This window comes from Mytilus edulis, chromosome 13 (assembly GCF_963676685.1).
Source record: "Mytilus edulis chromosome 13, xbMytEdul2.2, whole genome shotgun sequence".
Classification (NCBI taxonomy): domain Eukaryota; kingdom Metazoa; phylum Mollusca; class Bivalvia; order Mytilida; family Mytilidae; genus Mytilus; species Mytilus edulis.
In genome coordinates this window covers 72,540,283-72,561,543 of record NC_092356.1, presented here as the reverse complement: position 1 = coordinate 72,561,543, position 21,261 = coordinate 72,540,283, and the positions used below count along the sequence as shown (strand labels likewise).

At 32.3% G+C, this 21,261-nt stretch overlaps 1 protein-coding gene and 1 long non-coding RNA gene across 2 annotated transcripts; one reads left to right on the top strand and one right to left on the bottom strand.

The window, feature by feature from the left end:
• The first annotated feature begins 366 nt into the window (after window positions 1-366).
• On the top strand, window positions 367-9,194 carry LOC139500549 (toll-like receptor 4). The gene is made up of 2 exons (XM_071289298.1): window positions 367-420; window positions 6,367-9,194. The coding sequence occupies exons 1-2, from the start codon at window positions 367-369 to the stop codon at window positions 9,058-9,060; spliced, it is 2,748 nt and encodes a 915-aa protein (XP_071145399.1). The 3' UTR covers window positions 9,061-9,194.
• Window positions 9,195-14,185: 4,991 nt separating this feature from the next.
• LOC139501740 (uncharacterized) lies at window positions 14,186-20,126 on the bottom strand. The gene is made up of 2 exons (XR_011658643.1): window positions 19,989-20,126; window positions 14,186-19,086 (listed from the first exon to the last, which is right to left on the bottom strand). It is a non-coding gene; the product is annotated as an uncharacterized lncRNA (long non-coding RNA).
• Window positions 20,127-21,261: the final 1,135 nt, after the last annotated feature.

The window sequence follows — 21,261 nt, the reverse complement described above, 5'->3', positions numbered from 1 at the left end:
TGATTTTCATGAGCTTAATTGACAGCATGTCATGTTCATCTCTACAATTGCTTTCGTTTTAAAACTAATTGTTGGTGTAGATAATTTAAAAGAAGTCGAATGCTTGATCTGGGTGTCACACTGTAAATGTAAGAACATAATCGACTTGTAATTTAGTAAACAAACCAGTAGCCTTCGAATTCAGACATTTGTAGAGCCCAAAGCTCAAATCCTGAAATGTTAAGACAAAGTATCGTACTCCCATGTTGTTATCCTAAAATGACACCATTTTTGTAATCATCAGATGCCTTATTAGCATTTCACAGAGCCACTGACATTTCTATATGACCCTCGGAATGAATTAAACTTAGGTCACTTGTCTTAAACATGATATTAACTTTGGTGTGTCTTTGCATCAAATTAAATAGACGCGAAACAATCGTCATTTATGAATTATTACATTTTCCTGAACAGATAATATTTTTTAAAAAATTGTATATTTTAAAGTAACTACGAAAAACATAAACTGTCTGGCGGTAGGGTTTGATAAGAGTGCTAATGAACAACTGCGTGTAGAACATTTAAGACACATTGCTTAATTAGACAAATGAAGTAATTGTTTTCATGTAAGATTGACGATACAATTTAATTGATATGGTTTAAATGGAATATTAGCATCTGTTTTGACAAAATACATAGCATTTAATTTGAGTCAAAATGTTTCTTTACTAATGGAGAATATGTTAAAGAGACAACAACCCGATAGAAGAGCAGATAACAACCAAAGGCCACCGAAGGGTCTTCAATGCAGCGAGAAAATTCGGCACCAGGAGGTGTTCCACAGCTTGCTCCTACAAAAATGTATACTAGTTCAGTGAAAAGGAACGTCATACTTTACCCCAAAAAATTCCTAACTGAACTATATTTTTTAACACACATACAAGACTAACCACAGCCAAGTACATACGATGATCCAACTTGCGGATGTGTTTGATAAGCTTGAATTCAAATAAACAATTGTATTTAGCACATTTAAAATACATTTCTTTAATTTGACAAAAACAGTGATCTTTTTCTGTAGGTTTCACGATACGTTTTTACAGCAGTTGTTATTGTTAAGTTAAAAGGCGTATTGCCATCTGTTTTACGGAAAAAATAACATTACATATGCGGTAATATCAAGCAGAAGTTACTTTATTTCTTTATGTGAAACGACAATGAAAATTGACGATTGACAATTTCCTCTACAATCGGGAGACTTAATAGTCTAAAAGAGTTTTGAAAGCGTTATTCGAAAGAAAAAGTTATATCGATCAGATCGTTGGTTTTACTGTTTGAAATGTTTTACACAAGTCATTTAAGAGCCATTTTTAGCTTGCTTTGTATCAAAGGCTCCGTGTTGAAGGCCATACTTTTATCTGTTTGCTCTAATTTACATTGTGACTTTGATGGAGAGGTGTTTCATTTGCACGCATACAACATATTCTTATCTGAAGAGTGTTGGTTACTAAAAATTATAAACAAATAAGGCTTATCTTTCGAATGGCATCTATTTTTAGTAATAGAAGTAGTTATAAATCTTCATACCAGCAGAATAATTCAGTAATAATGACGCTCGTTTCAACTGCAGATGACTGAGGGCATTGGTTTCACTGTACCTGGCAAAAATCTAACGAACTAAATGGGTTCTGGTGAGGTATAATTAACTGTCAATCTTTTGGTATATACGTTTATCGGGTTTTAAGGGCTAAATTGAACCCTACAATGCATTTTGTTTACGATTGAAAAACATTGGTTGCGAAGATAATTCTAAAGTTTGATGTTGCATCTGGGTTTTACATTATAACAACATCAAATACATCGATTCGCTATTTAATAAACAAACTCGCCATTTGTCTACATCTGTATTGGTCAAAATAAGACATTTGTTAAGCAAGCACCTTATATATTTCCAATTCCCATACTTTTATCCTTAAATGGCATCATTTTAGTTAACATCAGATACCTAATCAGCATACACGATCCACGTTAACCATTAATTGATTATTTTTTCGGATCCATGCGTAAGTATCAAACGAATGTTCTTTAAAAGATCACAAAATATATCAAATAAATAATAATGAACTACGCTAGACGTACTGTTTATGTGCATACATGCAGGCTCATTAAAGGCGTCCGTATCAAAATGGTAAGACGGTCGTATGAATTAACAAAGAGTGTTGGTAACAAAAATATACCATTGTGGAAAACGGATTTTGCAATAGCCATCTATATAAAGGAACAGCAATTTACAGGATCAATGGTCGTGCATGTCAACACTGAATCACTGACTACCAGGCTGATGAAACCGTCGGCTAACAAAGGCTCAACACAAATGTTTGACCAGAGATTCACAATCTTTTTTACAAATACCAGATTTATACCTAATTAAAAATGTTCGCCGAGATCAAACTCATCATTGCTGCTTGAATTGAAATAATTTTTGAAAAATCTTGATAACCAAACGTTTAAATAAATGTTGTGCCTTGGAGAAGAAAGACCTTGGGTGTTTTAAATGAAATCTATATTTTAAATGTTACTACAGTTTCACAGTCTAACCCCGCCGCCATATAAAATGGATAGATTCTGTAATGTGAGTAAAACTATTATAACAATTTGAACTGCATTGAAACAATGATAAAACTGGACAGGACAGGATAGCAAATTTTATAATATGTCTTGCCACCTACATACAATGCAACGTACATAAGAATAAAATCCAAGCATGTTTTGTATACCAATACATCTATCGGTATATAAGACATCGTTTTATTTGCAAATGAACCAACGCGCATGTGATTAGAAAAGATATTTATAGAATTTATTTCATACAACATTAACATCTTTTCGGATAAAGTTTCTTAATCAACAACACGTGCACTATCAGAGTTTATGATGCTTTTATGATGTCACCTTTTAACTTTCTTATATGATAACAATCTAAAAATAACTTTATAAATTATTGTTATAAATATCAATTTTATTCAAAAATCATTTCTTTCTTAAATATACATGGTAAAAAATAATGTTATAAATGCCTAGTTTTGTGTACACTTAAACTACACAAGGCCTACATTGACTATCAATTGCATGTAGACAAAACATGATTTACATTACATGTAAACATTGAGTTTTATCAATGGGAACGTCATTGTGTCTAGTTTACGTGTGAGTTACACTAACACAACACCCGAGTTTTGGCCAATGTGAACACGTCCTTAGACCACGATGGTATCATCAGCTCAATAAACAATAAACAAACAACAATAAACTCATCATAAAGATATTAGAATTAAGAGTGTGAATGTCAGATGCGCGTTGTGGAAGTGCTCGAATAAAAAATTATAAAAGTTTAATATAGCGTACAAATTTCAAGAGCATTGCAATTACGATAGGTTTCGCTCACTGCAGCTTTGGTCATCTATTTTAACTGTCACAGAAGTAGTAGGTTTACTGAACTAAACTCTGCGTTTTACCCATCATTTTTCGTCGGTTTATGCCTGTAAATGTCAGGAATATTAAGGCTATTTTTTATTCGTTCCATTGGTTGATAAAATTTGATTTTGTCAATTTCATTGATTTCCCTTGTTTGAATTTCCATTTGAATTCAGTATTTTTGTCATATTTTTTCTAGTAATGCCATTGGTAATATTTCAATTAATTTCTACTTTCTGAGACTGATTAACATGTGACCTAAGTATAAAGACGCCAAATTGTTTAATTTGAAGACAAATTCATTTTAAAAACATTCAGCCATATGCACCATGGATCAGTGAAATGTTGTTCAGAGAATATATTTTTCGAACATTTCTCAAAATTATATACAATATTCCTGCGACCATTCCATGGAAAACATGATTTATAAACTCATAAGAAAAACAATGATTAATGACGTTACAAACATGAAAGGAATACAAAAATATTGATAAGGATACGGTAGAAAAGGGAAAAGAAAATGACCTAGATCTGTCTTACGATACATTTTACTTGTTAGTCCTCAAAAATATTTGTTAGTCAACTGTGAAAACAGTCAACTTATCTGCTCAATGTTATCTTTTGTACATGTTAGTACCAAACCAACCTGTACTTCTATGTAAATGAAACCTTTCAATTGATTTTTGTGTTCCCGTTCTTATAACTTATTTGTCAACAAACAAAGCTGATCACGTGTGAATTGAAGTAAGAAGTGTTTTGTGGTATGCTATTTTAAAAGAAAAGTGAATATCCATTTCTAATAACAGCTTGTTATCGTCAATTGAGGTAAAGCATACGTTTTTTTTCTTCTTTTCTTCTTTTCTTTTTTTTCACTTTTCTTTCAATATCTCATCCTTCTATTGTTTTACTTTTGAGTACCATTTACATTATAGATGCCAACGAGGCAACTGATTTAATAAGGTCGAAATTAACGTTGCTAATGTTATTTAATTTTTTGTAATGCAGTTTTAATTGTCTGTACATTCAAATTAATCATGAGATGTAGTATGATTGCCAATAAAACAACTCTCCACTAGAGACCAAATGACACAGAAATTAACAACTATAGGGCAACGTACTGCCTTCAACAATGAACAAAGCCCATACCTCATAGTCAGCTGTAAAAGGTCCAAAAATGACTATGTATAACAATTCAAACGATAAAACTAACGGTCTAATTTATGTACAAGAAATGAACGAAAAACAACCACGATAACCACTGGATTTAAGGCTCGTGACTTGGGACAGGCACATACATAACGAAAGTGTCGGGGTTAACATGTTAGCGGGATTATTATACTCCCCCTAACCTGGGACACAGTGGTGTAACATTACAACTTAAGAATGAAGTATAAAAATCAGTTGAAAAAGGCTTAACTCATCAGTTGGATAAAAAAAACAAATATTACAAATACAAGTGGACGTGCCTTGATTGTGTGTTTGTATGTTTCTATGCCCTAATAGTGTATGTGCGTATTTCTATGCCCTGGTGTCGTTATATGCGTATTTTCATGCCCTGATGGTGTATGTGCGTATGTCCATGCCCGAACGTTGTCTGTGAGTGTTCCTATGCCCTAAGGGTGCCCAAGTGTGTTTAATGTACTGATGGTGTATGTGTTTTTCTATGTCCTAAAGGTACCGGCGCGTGTTGGTATCCGAACGTGTTTCTATTCTCTGATGGTGTCTGAGAGTGGTTAGATGCTCTGAAGCTGACGTGCATGGTTTTGGCTCTGTAAGTGCCTGTGTGTGTTTCAATGCTCGGAAGGTGTCTGTGTGTGTTTTTATACCCTGATGGTGTTTGTATGCTTCTATGTCTTAATGGTATCTGTGATTGTTTCTATTCCCTTTTGATGGCTGTGAGTGCTTGCATACTCTAATGGTGTCTGTATTTATTTCCATGTCCTGATGATTGCTGTGTGCTTCGATGAACTTATTATGTAGCTGTGATTACGACAACAATGTTATTTGATTTTTTAATTAATTTCTATATTACAATTTTGTGGATGCAGTTAAATATACATCATGAAGTATGTTCGAATAGGATTTTAAAAATGTATTAAATTGTGTTAAAATATGTTGAAATGAGTTTATTGTGGGAGATGTCTATTTGTTTTATATAAGTGTTTTAAATATGACCTACTATTTACCAATTACGACCGAGATTACAAACCAGATCATAATAGCCGTGAAAACGTTTTTAAATAAAGACAAAACAATAACTAACCTTGAGATTTAAACAAATGAATCATTGTTCTTTTATATACTAAACGAGACACAAACGAGTTTGTTGTGGGTCAAAGCATGACTCTTTGTTTTTATTGTATTTTCATTTGGATTTTGATCAAAAGCATAATATTTTGGCGATTCAAGCCATTTAATAAACATTAATTTCAATATTCCTGATGTTAAAAAGTTTAATTTTGATTGACTGATACAATTGAGATAATTTACATGTCACTCAGTCATGCAGACTAATGAAAAATCTAGAGTTTGAAGAATAAAAAATTGAGTTACATCGTTTGATAAAAGACAATGCTCTGTTTCGAAGTTTTGGACTTAGAATTATTTTGCTTCACTTCTGTTGTGTAACGTGGCATTTAGTTTTGTATATATTTTAGGAATATCGGTAATTCATTTGAAGAGTTGCCGCCGTCAATGAACGATTTGACTTTGGCTAACGCATTACTTCTTGCAATACGTGTACGTATTATTTTCAAATTACAATTAACCATACTTTTTGATTGTTGTGAAATTCGGATTGTCAACCCATCACAGTCTAATTTAACATTACTGTTATATTTTGCAATTGTGATCGCGGAAAAACAAAGCATGTATTTCATAATTATATAATTTTTGTATCTTCTTTTTTTGTAGACAAATATGATCATCAAATCATTTCTACTTCTGAGTATATCATTCAAAATTGTTTCATCAGACATATCATGTTCAACAGAGCCAAAATGTCGGTGTATCTTACTTGAAGAAGGGATATATGCAGACTGTAGTGGCAACCAATTAAACTCGTCACCTACGTTTAACGATAACGTCACATCAATCAACCTCAGTTTCAATTATTTGATATATCCTCCCTCAAACGAGAATTTACCAGAATCTTTACAAAATTTGAATGTTTCAAACAATTTGATCTATACGTTATCGTTTGATACTGAGAAAATATCATTTTGGAAAATAACCGGACTCAAATTTCTAGATTTATCATCAAATAAACTGTTGATAGATGAACCGTTCTTCTTTCCAAATATGTTTTCAAATTTCTCGCTGTTGGAATTACTTGATATATCAGGAAATGTAATTCCCGAAAAAGGATTTCCAGAATTGCATAATGTGATGGCCCCATTAATTTCTCTGCGATTTTTATCTCTCGATATTTTTGAAAGTATTACATTTGGAAGGAGTTTTGAGAGATTATTAAATCTAAAGTCACTGAGACTCACTGGTGTGTGCAATACGTCACGAACCTTTATAATTATGGAAGATTTTTTCCTATATCTCCCTTTTCTTGAATATTTAGATATTTCCACTCTTGAAGTGTGGACAAGTATGTACAATAATACCGGTTCTCCTTGCTACTGTTCTTTTACAAGTATTTACAGAGGAGCTATTGGAAAACTGACTAATTTGAAATATCTTGATATATCTAATAACCGATATCTTGGACTCTGTGGATTCCGTAATATAACGTATGATCTAAATCTTACAAACATAAAGATATTTAAAGCTAGAAATTTGTATTGTCAGGACAGTAGATCTGTCACACTGTATTGCGATGATATAAGAAATTTACGAAACACCTCTCTCGAAGAACTTTATATTGACGGAAATAATATCGATATTGGACAGTCAGGGATACTAACGTATTTGCCATCGTCTCTGTTAATTCTTAGTATTAGTGAGAATCGTTGGGTGGCTGGAGTATACACCTATAGGCCATATGATAATTTGATTAACTTAGTTAGCATTGATGTTAGTAATATGAATAATCATCAAATGTCCCAAAATGGTGCAGCAAGTTTTCCTTGTTGTTTACATTTTCTAGGAGATGTCACATGTGAGAAATCGAGGATCAAGACGGTCAGCGGAGATAATACTACTGGTACGTGTGCTTACACCCCACAACACTACAACGATTATATTCACAGCAGCAAGCCAGTTGACATTCCCGACAATCCAGATCCTTGGAGGTGTTCTTATCCCCTTGGTGATGTCGACGTACACTATATAGTGGTTCCTGAAAATGTAAAGTCAATTGTTATGAATAATTCAAGAATGGGGTATGCAATTCGTTGGACAATATTCAATACCCTGTCGATCATTAATCTAACCTTAAGTAACAATCAATTCTATAGTTTTATTGGTCCTATCTGTAACGCAACAAACCTTAAGTTTCTCGATCTTTCAGGAAATAGATGCTCTAGCCTAACTCCATATTTCCTAAATTCCTTACCGTCACTTGAAACTCTATTACTGAATAATAATCTATTAGGTCTAGCTGGAACACTGCAAAACAAAAATGCTGTCTTTGTTTTTGGTTCTCTGACTAATCTTCTATATTTAGATTTATCATCAAACAAACTTTCGTTACTTTCAAAAAATATTTTTTGGAATTTGCAGAAAATAAGACTGATAAATTTAAAAGACAATTTGCTAACGGATTTTAATATCAATGTTAAACATAAGCCAGATCTCACCTTAATAGATTTATCTAAAAATCAAATTCTTTACTTATCAAAAAACGCAATGGATGGCATTGGTCAACGTACAAGTTGGAAATTGAAAATTGACCTTTCCAAAAACCCGTTTATATGTTCTTGTGATTCTCGTTTATTTTTGAAATGGTTACAAAAACATCAACTTGTATTTAAAGGTTTTTCTAAATATCAATGTTCAAATTCTACAAATCATGAACCTTTAATAGATGCTGTTCTATCTCTTGACAAAACTTGTTCTACACATACTGCATTGATAATTGTTTGTCTGGTTCTGATCATTACTTTTTTGGTTTGTCTCATAATAGCTATATTATACAGAAACAAATGGAAGATAAAATACTGGTACTATATTGCTAAGCGAAATTATTTTCAACATGATTATATGCGTTTGGAAGAAAGACAAAGATACAAATTTGATGTTTTCCTTTCATACGCTGATGAGGAACGGATTTTCGCTATTATGGAACTAACAAAACAACTAGAAGAGAACGAGAATTTTCGTCTGTGTATTCATGAACGTGATTTTATTCCTGGCTGCGATATCGCTGACAATATAGTCAATGCTATCCATAATAGTCGTAAAGTAATTTTCGTAGTAACTCCAGCTTTCCTAAAGTCAAAATGGTGTATATACGAACTCAATATGGCTTATATGGAATATGTTGTGTCCAGGCAAGGTGTTAATTGTATGATAATGGTTATAAAGGAAAAAATAAAAGAAAGAGACATTCCTAGAAAAATGTACGATATAATGAAAGACGAGAGTTACTTAACTTTCCCGGATGAGGAGGAAGACAAAGAAGCATTTTGGGAAAGATTGATTGATTCCTTGAGGTAGATTTGATCGTGAAATAGAATAAATAAATGTGTGTGTGATAATGAGGGGATGCGGCGATGTTGAGAGAGTGGGGATCGAACACTCACATGTGATATCAAAATTTTGTTAACAGTTTAGTAAATTAGTTAATGTAACGTATTTCAATGTGGCTTTTATAAACACTGATGGCCTATGGAGACTTCATTCTGATAACCTTCTGTGGTTTTACACAGCTAGAGATTATCATATCGAATATCGAATTGATAGGACATACGACACGAATTTTTACTTATTGAAAATCGTCCTGACTATGATAAATAAATTGTATTTTCGTTGTTTAATAATTTAGGGATATGTGGAATACAAGTTCTCCTTAAAATGTTGGTTATTGAGTGATAAAACATAATCGATATATCAGAAACTTTGCCAGTTGCTTTTTTTTTGTGCCTGTATGTCACCTGATTCTTATATAAGTCAAATACATGTTAATAATAACTTGAGGTCTTTCAATATATGTGACGAGGGGTGAAAAAAGTACGTTCGTTAAAAAAAACCGTTAAAAATACGAAATAACTAGTACATCCTTATTGTAAATGTCTACGCAATATGTAGAGCAGGACTATTTACAATTCCGGACCAGATGAGATCACGCCTGTTTTTCATTGGGTTCGGGTCTCTCAGTCTATGTATTTTTATGTTATGTATTGTGAACTCTTATTTCTCTTTTCATCGTGTTTCATTTTTTGTCATGTCATTGTCAATTTGTTTTTGCCTTATGTGTGTGAACATCCAGTTCATATCGTTTTCCTTGTTTTTGTAAATTAATGAAACATTGCATATTTTGAAAATTAAAAACTTCTATATGATCTTAAATGTTGATTTTTTACAAAACAAAATATTCGTCTTCAATACTTAGAAGTCCTTACAGTTTTCAAAAGTGATTGACACGAACAACAGATTCCAGATGACTATCGCGTACTGATCTTTTGAAAACTGTATATGGAAAAAAAAAAAGGTGAATATGTGTAATTTAACACATCTTTCAACGTTTTAATATATTTAGAAAATGTGATCATACAATTTTAAAACTTTTTATCATGTGTTTGTATATTATTCAAAAATTTAATATTTCTTATATTATCAAAACGTTATATTATTTACTTTTTCAGAGAGATGTGTTGCGTTGTTGTTTTGTATATCAGTATGTTTCTATTGACTTAGTTATACTCAACGAGTCAGTTAAGAGTCTCAAGAAAATTTAATGCATATTGTCAAAACCGAGCTTGTTTTTGAATTCAATCTTAAAAAGAGTCAATGTATAGCGTTTAATTTTGTGATTTTGTATGCCTGATGTAAATAAAATCATAGACTAATGCTGTTTTCCAATCAATCTAGGTCGATGATTACATTTCCTGTTTTGTTGGATTGATGGACAAATTCTAAAGAAGACGTTTGTAGTAGTTATACATAAGTGGAAATGTTTTCTTGAATACAAATGTATAAACATCAGGAATTATTTGAAGCCATGTCAATTGATGTTTTAACATGAGTAACCAAATACTTCACTTTATTTTTGTTTTTACATTGATATGGTCATAATAATAAATTACACTTCGATATTTTGAAATACTTAAGTTTTTTCGTTCTCATGAATAGATAACCTTCTCTTTACTTGGCAAATATTTTAGGAATATTTGGTCCTCAGTGCTTTTTAACTTCGTACTTTATTTTGCCTTGAAATTTTTTTTGACTCGAGCGTCACTGTAGACGAAACGGGCGTCTGGTGCAAATTTAAAATTTTAATCTTGGTATTTATGATGAGTTGAATTCAGGATCAACTACTCCTTTTGTGCTTATCACAGGATAAAACTTGAAGATATATAGACAAATGTAAATGCACTATCACACACACACAGTTAATATCGCAAGTCGGTAAGTTTTCATCGCTCTTTTAAAAGACGTTTTGCAATAAACTGGTGGTAGAACATATACAAAAATCATTTTTTTAGGCAGCGCTCATGAAAAAACAACGAAGAAACAAGATATGGTTTGTACAAGCAAAAGTCTAAAATGTCTTGTTCCCTTGTAAAATTTTACTCTTAGGATCAAAAATACATTATGTACAAGTTTATTTTAATAAATCCCTTGCTTTTGATCTTATTTCAGAAACCACAGGCATGGTTTAAAATGACATCAGCACAGCATTTATCAATGCATAGATAAGGGTTCTTCTGCGCAAACTAAGACAGTACAGGAATCTGATGTACATTAGTTGTCGTCTGTTTATGTAGTTCATACGTGTTTCTCGTTTCTCGGTTTTTATTAGATTTGACCGTTGGTTTTCCCGTTTGAATGGTTTTACAAAAATTATGGTACAATTTGGGCCTTTTAATGCTTGGTGTTCGATATAAGCCAAGGCTCCGTGTTAAATGCGATACCTTGACCTATAATGGATTTATAAATTATTACTTTGATGTAGATTTGTCTCATTTGCATTCATACCACATCTTTCTATATCTAAGACAGTTTGGCTGTTACATGTTTTGATTCGAGCGTCACATAAGAGTTTTTCTTAAGAGAAACACGCTAATGGTTTCACATTTACACTTATTTATATTGTACATATAGTAGCAGAGATATTGTGCATTATCTCTGGACAGGTATGATTAAACTAAACTTTTGTCATACAATGAAAATCAATTATTTCGTATAATTATATATCTTCCACAGTGTATGAATGCACATGTGTAATTTAAGAAGATTTAAACAATTCAGAGCTGTGCTATATTTTAATCATTTATCAACCAAAAAACATTGTTTGTGTAGACATGTATTGAAGTGGAATAATATTCATCACGTTTGTACTATAGGCATATTGAATCATCTATTTTCTCCGTGAATTAACAACGAAATATATCAATTAATCTTCAATTCATTCTCAATGCTATTATTTGTTTTCAAATGGTGAAAATTAGAATAACGAGGTATTGAAATGTCTGTATGTGTATAGAAGGAAGCTGTTTATTACTTCATGAATACCATCCAGATTCAATATTCATCATGTTAAAACATTATTTACCTCAAAGTAAAAGATATACATATACATTTTTGCAATATCCCTCACTCAATGAACGACGACTCCTGATACTGTAACATGTGTACTTCAGGTGTATTTGGTTTCTTTTCATTATGCTTTTTTCGGTGCCATTCATGAAAGTATGTCCAAGACACGATGTTTTGTCGGTATAGCAAACCTCACAATGTCTACTTTTTCGTGTCATTATTGTATTTACATTGTATCCTATCTATGCATATAGTCCTTTATCATTGTGTTTATATCGTTCACATCGTATACATCGTGATGTTGACAATATCGTGTCAATATCGTGTCTATGATGTATATATAGAGTCTAAACCCTTGTGTGTATATGTCACGTCGTATCTATCGCAATGTTAACAATATCGTTTTAACACCTACTGTATATCGCGTCAAACGAAGTTAATGTACGCAGTAAAAAGGAAATCGTACGTACTTATAAACGATATTCAGAGTTGGAAACTTAATGTATATGTATATATGTACGGGCAAACGATAAATGACGTGTAGTGAGACTCGGAGACGTTTCTACTTTATTAGCATCTTCATTACTATTCGAAGTTTTGTTTTTGCACGTTTCTTGTATCCTTTTAATTACTTAATTTTTTTTTGAAATCTTCAAAAGCTGAAAGGTACTATTGCATGTATCAAATGTGTAGTTTATATTGTACATTGTTGTACGACGGATTGACATATCACTCCATTTGCTTCAACGCGCACATGCTAGAGTACTCCATTTCTAGTAAAAGAAAATACCTTTCAACTGGGACTTTTTTTCTCGCTTATTTTGCGATCATGTTTAAATCTCAAATATATTTTCTGCAAATAATATAAAGAGATGATCTCACTTGTAATTACAATTTGCGCTAATTTGACTCTCATAAAGGAGGTTTATAAACAGATGTATCATGTTAAGGTGGGATATTTGCGAAAAATACCAGTCGAGAGAATGTTAAAGTTCGCGAGCCGTAAGGCGAGGGAAATTCATTCTCAAGACTGGTATTTTTCGCAAATACCCATCAAGAACATGATATATCTGTTTATTACACCGAATGTTAATGTTCAAAAACGCATTGATGATCGTGACGTTACAAGCGTCCAGTCGGATAGAGTATTTTTTGCAAATACCACGACAGAGAGGGTACAAAAGGCATATCCTTTTGGCAAATATCCCGGCGGCGTTCAAAAATGAACGATAATCATTTGATAACAGTAAATTGGTGACAAATACACTGGCTATCGACCAATCAAAATCCAGTATTCCTACATGAAGTGTAATCATGCATTAGATTTTCGAAACTTATTGTTGTATTCATTTGAAAGACAGAAATAAACAGACGTGAAAGATAACAAAGGGATATTCAATCTGGAAAATGGAACATAAGCTGACAACGCCATTCCTTGAAAAACATAGCAACATAAAAATCATAAAACAACAAAAACCAAACAAAGACCAACACGGACCCCGCTAAACACCAAGGATGACCGTCGTTGGGTCGGTAGGGTTTACAGGTCTTGATTCATATATTGCACCTGTCATTGTGTCCATGTAAGTACAAACTTAGTGAGTCTACGTTGGTACATATAAGTAAAATTTTGGGGGAAAGGAGGACGGGGTTGTCAATACGACATTAAAAAAGTAAAACAAATTATTGAATTCCAAGGAAAATTTAACAAAGAAAATAATGTTTTCTTTCCTTTCAAGTAAAAAAGATATTTTATAACGGTCCACCAACTTGTGATGGCGTTCATTATCATTGCGAAGAGATGAATCAATTTTCACCAATTGGAACTTTTGGTTTTTTATGCTTCCTTTTGAGCAGCAATCGTTTTTCAAAGAAATCATAATATGAAAAGCAAGCAATGAAATAACATATCAAGATGAAAATAAATAATCCTTATTCAGGCGCTGCTGGAAGGTATCTACATAGCAACTTATACGATGAACATGCTGACAATATCATTTCAAAACATTACAAAAACAAATTATTCTAATCAAAAAGTATAATGATAATTATGTGTATCACACTTTAACATATACGATATAGAATCAGACAAATAAGTTTTAATAACAAAATGTATAAAAATGCAGTCATGAAAACAAATAAGGTATTTTGATCAATATTTACACGTGACGTTGCAAAAACAAAACAAATAAATCATTGTACAACACAAAGTAAAGTAATGCTTCAATGCATGTATATCGCTTTGTTTTAACTATTATTTTTCACTGACCGAATTTAAAACAAAACAGTGCAATCTTTTAAATACATATACATATCTCATGTGTTTTGTTTTTCAATTGTCAATAAAATAAACTCACACTATTCTAATTATACATTGTTGATTCATAGATAATATAATACTTCAATAAGTAAAAATCTGACCAAAAATCAACATGCATGACAACTTGTTTTTTTTTTTAGATTTAATCGGTTTCTTTCGAACTCGAGATCATGAAATCTTGAATGAATCTGTTAAGTTAATATGTTAATTTACGGATAATGTTTTGTGTGATAAAGAATTTTCATACAACATCTTCCTATAAGGGGGATAGTTTTAGACATATAAGTATATTTAAATTAATGGAAAGCTACTTATTTTTTCTGTCTACAGTTGCAGCTATCAATTGTAGTTTTGAAGATAGCAGGTCAATTTTTAAATTGGTCAAGAATCAAAATTTGTTTTCACTTAAAATTGGTGTACTCAGTTTTTGTTTTTTTAATATTTATGGCTGATATTCCAGGTGTCAAAAGAATCAGATTCTTTAAAACCTTCCACGTTTAAAAGTAAAAGATGATATACAATACATAATTTCTCTAAGACCACCATAACCTTTGCCTCAGCAGGACCTAGCTCTTTATAAAAAACAAACAAAACATTGATGTGTGAACAAAATATTCAGCTTCATTTACAAATGTTGTGGTAATTAATAATAAAGCCAGACTAAAAGACATCACACTTAAAGAATGGATACATTGCCAAATATGCATTCTATGCAACATACTGAAAACAATGTTATAATGAAATCAATCAGTGTTATCTCTATGTTATTCTTTAACGCACACACACACACACGAAACAGTGTTTTCTCTATGTTATCCTCTAACGCACACACACACTTACACGAAACAGTGTTATCTCTCTGTTATCCTCTAACGCACACACATAAAACACGAAACAGTGTTATCTCTCTGCTATCCTCTAACGCACACACACTTACACGAAACAGTGTTATCTCTCTATTATCCTCTAACGCACAATCAACCTTACACAAAACAATGTTATCTCTATGTTACCCTCAAACGCACACACACTTACACGAAACAGTGTTATCTCTATGTTACCCTCAAACGCACACACACTTACACGAAACAGTGTTATCTCTCTATTATCCTCTTACACACACACATAAAACACGAAACAGTGTTATCTCTCTGTTATCCTCTAACGCACAAACATAAACCGCGAAACAGTGTTATCTCTCTGTTATCCTCTAACACACACACACACACTTACACGAAACAGTGTTATCTCTCTATAATCCTCTAATGCGCGAACAACCTTACATAAAACAGTTTTTTCTCTCTGTTATCCTCTTACGCACACACACACGCAAAACAGTGTTATCTCTATGTTATCCTCAAACGCACACACATTTACATGAAACAGTGTTATCTTTATGTTATTCTCTAACGCACACACACATTTACACGAAACAGTGTTATCTCTCTGCTATCCTCTAACGCATACACACACTTACACAAAACAGTGTTATCTCTCTGTTATCCTCTAACGCACACACATAAAACACGAAACAGTGTTATCTCTCTGTTATCCTCTAATGCACACACACGAAACAGTGTTATCTCTCTATTATCCTCTAACGCACACACAAACACACGAAACAGTGTTATCTCTTTGTTATTCTCTAACGCACACACACACTTACACGAAACAGTGTTATCTCTCTGCTATCCTCTAACGCACACACACACTTACACAAAACAGTGTTTTCTCTCTGTTATCCCCTAACGCACACACAACCATTAAACAGTGTTATCTCTTTGTTATTCTCTAATGCACACACACACTTACACGAAACAGTGTTATCTCTCTGCTATCCTCTAACGCACACACACAAAAATACGAAACAGTGATATATCTCTGTTATCCTCTAACGCACACACACACGCTGTTTGTATTTTATACACGAACAGACAAACCCTGTCCTTTTCTGTCCTTATCTATCGTAAGGAATCGATTAAACGTTCCCAAAAAGTAACTTCGTCTGCTTCATTGTCCGGAAATGTTAAGTAGCTCTCATCCGTCATGATATTATACATGTTTCTTGGAATGTCTCTTTCTCTTATTTTGTCCTTTATAACCATAATCATACAATCAACACCTTTCCTGGAAACTTGATATTCCATATAGGCCATATTCAGTTCGTAAATACACCATTTTGACTTAAGGAAAGAAGGAGTAACTATGAAAATCACTTTACGACTGTGATGGATAGCATTGACAATATTGTCTGCGATATCGCAACCGGGAATAAAATCCCGTTCATGAATACACAGACGAAAATTCTCATTTGCCTCGAGCTTTTTTATCACATCCCTAATTACAAAAATACGTTCCTCGTCAGCGTAAGAAAGAAAAGCATCAAATTTGTAGTTTTGTCTATCGTCCAATAGCAGATAGTTATGCTGAAAGTACTTACGCTTCGCAATATAATACCAGTATTTCAATTTCCATCTGTTTCTATATATAATAAGTATAATGAGAAGCACCAAGAAAGATATTATCAGAAGCAATATAGCAATAGTCAAAGTAGTATATGTAGGGCAGGATTTGTCCAGGGAGATGACGGCATCTTTTAATGTTTTAAAGGTTTTGGTATTAGAACATTTGTAACCGTTGAAATTCTTAAATGCCAAATGATGCTTTTGTAGCCATTTCAGAAAAATTAAAGAATCACAAGAACAAATTATCGGATTGTTGGATAAATCAATTTTCAAATTTTTACTTCTACGAATGGCTTGACTAATCCAAAGTGTGGAATTATTTGATAACTGAAAAATTTGGTTTTCCGACAAATCCAAATCAGTCAAATGGGGCATATTGTCTAACTTTACATGAAAGTCACTCAGCAAATTGTCTTTTAAACCTATTTGCCGTATGCTCTTCAAATTCCAGAATATGTCGGAAGAAAGTGACGATATCTTATTTGTTGACAAATTTAAATTTTGAAGATCAGTCAATGTACCAAAAACAAAGCTCGCATTTTGGCTGTGAAGCGTTTTTGATAGACCTAAGAGATTATTGTGTAGTAAAAGAGTTTCCAAAGATGGTAAGGCATTGAAAAAATATGGTGTAAGGGAGGAACATCGGTTACCAGAAAGGTCTAGATATTTGAGGTTAGTCGCATTACAGATAGGACCAATGAAACTATAGAATTGATTGTTACTTAATGTAAGTTTAACGATTGACAGAGTATTAAATATTGTCCAGCGAAATGCGTATCCTAAACTTGAATTATTCATTACGATTGATTCGACATTCATTGGAACCATGATATAGTGAACATCGATATCAGACCCTGGTAGACATTTCCATGGGTCTGGTTTGTTGGAGACTGCCTCTGGTATTTTACTTGCAATGTTATTGTTGTATTTGTTAGGAGTGTAAGAACATGCACCAGCAGCCTTGTCGCCTGTAACGTTTTCTATCCTTGATTTATCGCATAATACATCTTCCAGAAAATGTGAACAACAAGGATGATCTGCCATTGGGGATTGGGACATTTCGTCGTTATTGATATTACTTATATCAATATGAACTAAGTTTATCATGTTATCATATGGATAATAGGTATAAATTCCTAATCCCCAACGGTTTTCTCTGATACTTAACACCTTCAGAGATTTTGGCATGTACGTAAGTATTGCTGGCTGTCCAAGTGCGATATTATTTCCATCAATATAAAGTTCTTGCAGGGACGTGTTTCGTAGATATTTGATATCATCGCAATTCAATGTTACAGATCGACTGTCTTCACAGTATAAATTATTAGCCATAAAGATTTCTATGTTTGTATGAATAAGATCATTTGATATATTACGAATTCCACATAGTCCAAGATATCTGTTATTTGATATGTCAAGATATTTCAAATTAGTAAGTTTGGCAATGGCTCCTCTATGAATACTTGTCAAGGAACAGTAACAATTCGATTTAGAATCATGATATATATTTGTCCACACTTCAAGTGTAGAGAGATCGAGGTGCTCCAGAAATGGCAGATTCATAAAAAGGTCCTCCGTAATGATAAACGTCCGTGTAATATTGCAAACACCAGCTAATTTTAGGGATTTTAGATTCCTCAAATTTCCAAAACCTTTACCGAATGAAATATCAACAAAACTATCAACAGAGAGGAACCGTAATGAAATCAGTGGTCTCAATACGTTATGAAAATCTTGAAATCCCTCTTCTGGAACTATGTTTCTGGATATATTTAGTAATTCCAAACGGGAGAAGTTGGAAAAAATGTTTGGAAAAAAGGATTCTCCATCTATTGATAACACATTAAATGATAAATCTAAAGCAAGGAGGCCGGTTATTTTCCAAAAACTAATTTGCTTTCCCTCCAAAGATAATTTATATATCCTATTGTTTGAAACATTCAGGTGTTTAAGACTCTCTGGTAAATTATCGTTTGACGGAGGGCAAGTTAGATAGTTGAAACTAAGATTGATTGAAGTGACGTTTTCGTTGAAGGAAGGCGACGAGTTTAACTGCCTTCCACTACAGTCTGCATATATCCCATCATCGTCAAGTATAATACACTCACATGCTGGCTCCGTGGAACATGAGCTGTCTGAATAGACATTGTAGAATGAATAACTCAGAAGGATAATTACAATAATGTGCATATTTTATTTCTGAAAAATAAACAAATATGAAATGAAATGTACGGATAAAAATACTACCGAAACTAGAATGTCATATGCATATTATGTCCTCGGATTTTGACGACTACAAACAATAATATATGCAAAACCTGATGATTCAACTTTTCAATTCTCAAATTCGCATTCCTCACTAATAACATATATTATACCATATCGTATGCCTGAATTGATATGCTCAAATTAGTAACAGTGATTACAAATGTCGGGCTGTGAGCTTTACACAATGAAATGTCAGAGGTATAAAGAAAAAGGACGGAAGTACATTTGTCCTATCATGTTACATATCTTGACATATTTCTGATAGTGTATGTTAAGTTCGAGTTGTGGGTGATTCTCGTTCAATGGGGGGCGCTATCTTTATCGGCACACCGTTGTTTCTCTTTTGGAATTCATGCGATTTCCTCCATTGTGGTTAGTTATTCTGATTTTTCGTTTCTATTTCATTTAGTAATGAGATTTGAACATAGGTTTAATACAGTTTCCTGAATAAACCAATAATTTAATATAAGGATTTTATAATTCCAAAAGATGAAATAGTAAGTTCTTTAAACGAAACACTAGTTTTATATATATATAAAAAAGTAAACTCACAAAAATACTTAACTCCGAGGAAAATGCAAAACGGAAAGTTCCTTATCAAATGGCAAAATCAAATGATAAAACACATCAGTTAGTTTGCCTTTTAAAAAGTAAGAAAGTCCTATCCCTTGTGTCACTTTGATCAGCACCAAGAGTGTTACTAGTATGCAATTAAACGAAGAGGCTGGAAAAAAGGGAGAAACACAAAATAAAATAACGGGAAGAAACACAAAAAAAAGAAAAAGAAGAATTACAAGAAAAACATTTCCAGCAAAATAATGAAATATATTTACCTCTGGTTAGAATACAACACTGGTGTACGTAGATATAATAAGAGAACAATGTCCATATTATATTACATTTACAAGGAAGCAAAAAAATCTACAATGCTACCTAAACATAATGGCTTGCTCCATGCACCTGTGATCAGCTTTGTATTTTACAATTGTGTCTCACGCATTAAATACTGTGTGAAATTGTCAACTTCACAACCATTCAATTTGTAAACATATTCATGGGTTAAGCAAAGTATATATTAAGTGAATGTGTTTCTATTTTCTTTGCAAGCCGAAAAAGTTATTATTTGATCGTGTTTGTAAACTTTCGTGGCGTTTGTAGAGATAATTACTACAGTAACACTTAGTGCAATTGAAATCTTCTTACACCCTGGAGAACATTTAGTTATTCAAAAAATGATATTTGTTTTGGTTTTCAAAGATTTCAAAGTAATAATAAGGGAGATATATTTACACTTAAAATACAATTTTTAAACGGTATACAAACGTATTGTGAATATGAAATGTTAATAGTTGTTGTTCAAGATATGAATATAATGGCATTCCAAATGACTTTTTAAAACCTAAGAAATTGAACAATATCCTTCTTTGTTAAAGAATAGAAAGAACGAAATGATAGATAAGATGCTTCAATATCAACATTGTAAATGTGAAATGATTACGCGGATAAATGTTCAATACTTTTTATTGCAGCTTTGATGTGTTTATTTTCTGCATGATGTAACAGTTAAGATAATAAGTCAGCTTTTTCATTTATATAATTTTAATTTAAAAAATACAATATGCGTTTTGTTTATGTACAGTTTAAATTCACAAGAAAAGCCGACATTGTTAGAAAATACACATAATAACACCATTACAAACCTTATTCTATTTTAATACTCTTATCATGGTAAGAAACTACATAAATTAAAATCAATACTAACTTATTCCCGATTGTATATTCTTGTACATGTATACAATCAAACAAACCTATTCCATTTTTTTTACTTTTTACTTCGCTTTCTTTAAAAACGTTTTAATTCATAAAGAGAATACAAATCAAGATGTAACAAAATAAAACGAACACTATATACAACTTGAAATCTATAATCTGATAACATCAAACATAGTCCACTACGACACAAACTATAAAAAACAAATGTGAATCAAATTCAGTAAAATTTATTCAAAAGTTGAAAATCATATACATTATTACGTCAAAGTCAATTTTTGATTTAATTAAAAACAAATCGGACCTAAAGCATGAGATTAAAAATGTTAAAAAACA

Coding starts and splice junctions, on each gene's coding strand:
- LOC139500549 (XM_071289298.1), top strand. CDS start 367: ATGATATTAACTTTGGTGTGTCTTTGCATCAAATTAAATAGACGCGAA. Junction 421..6,366: donor TAAATAGACGCGAAACAATC/GTCATTTATGAA, acceptor CTTTTTTTGTAG/ACAAATATGATCATCAAATC.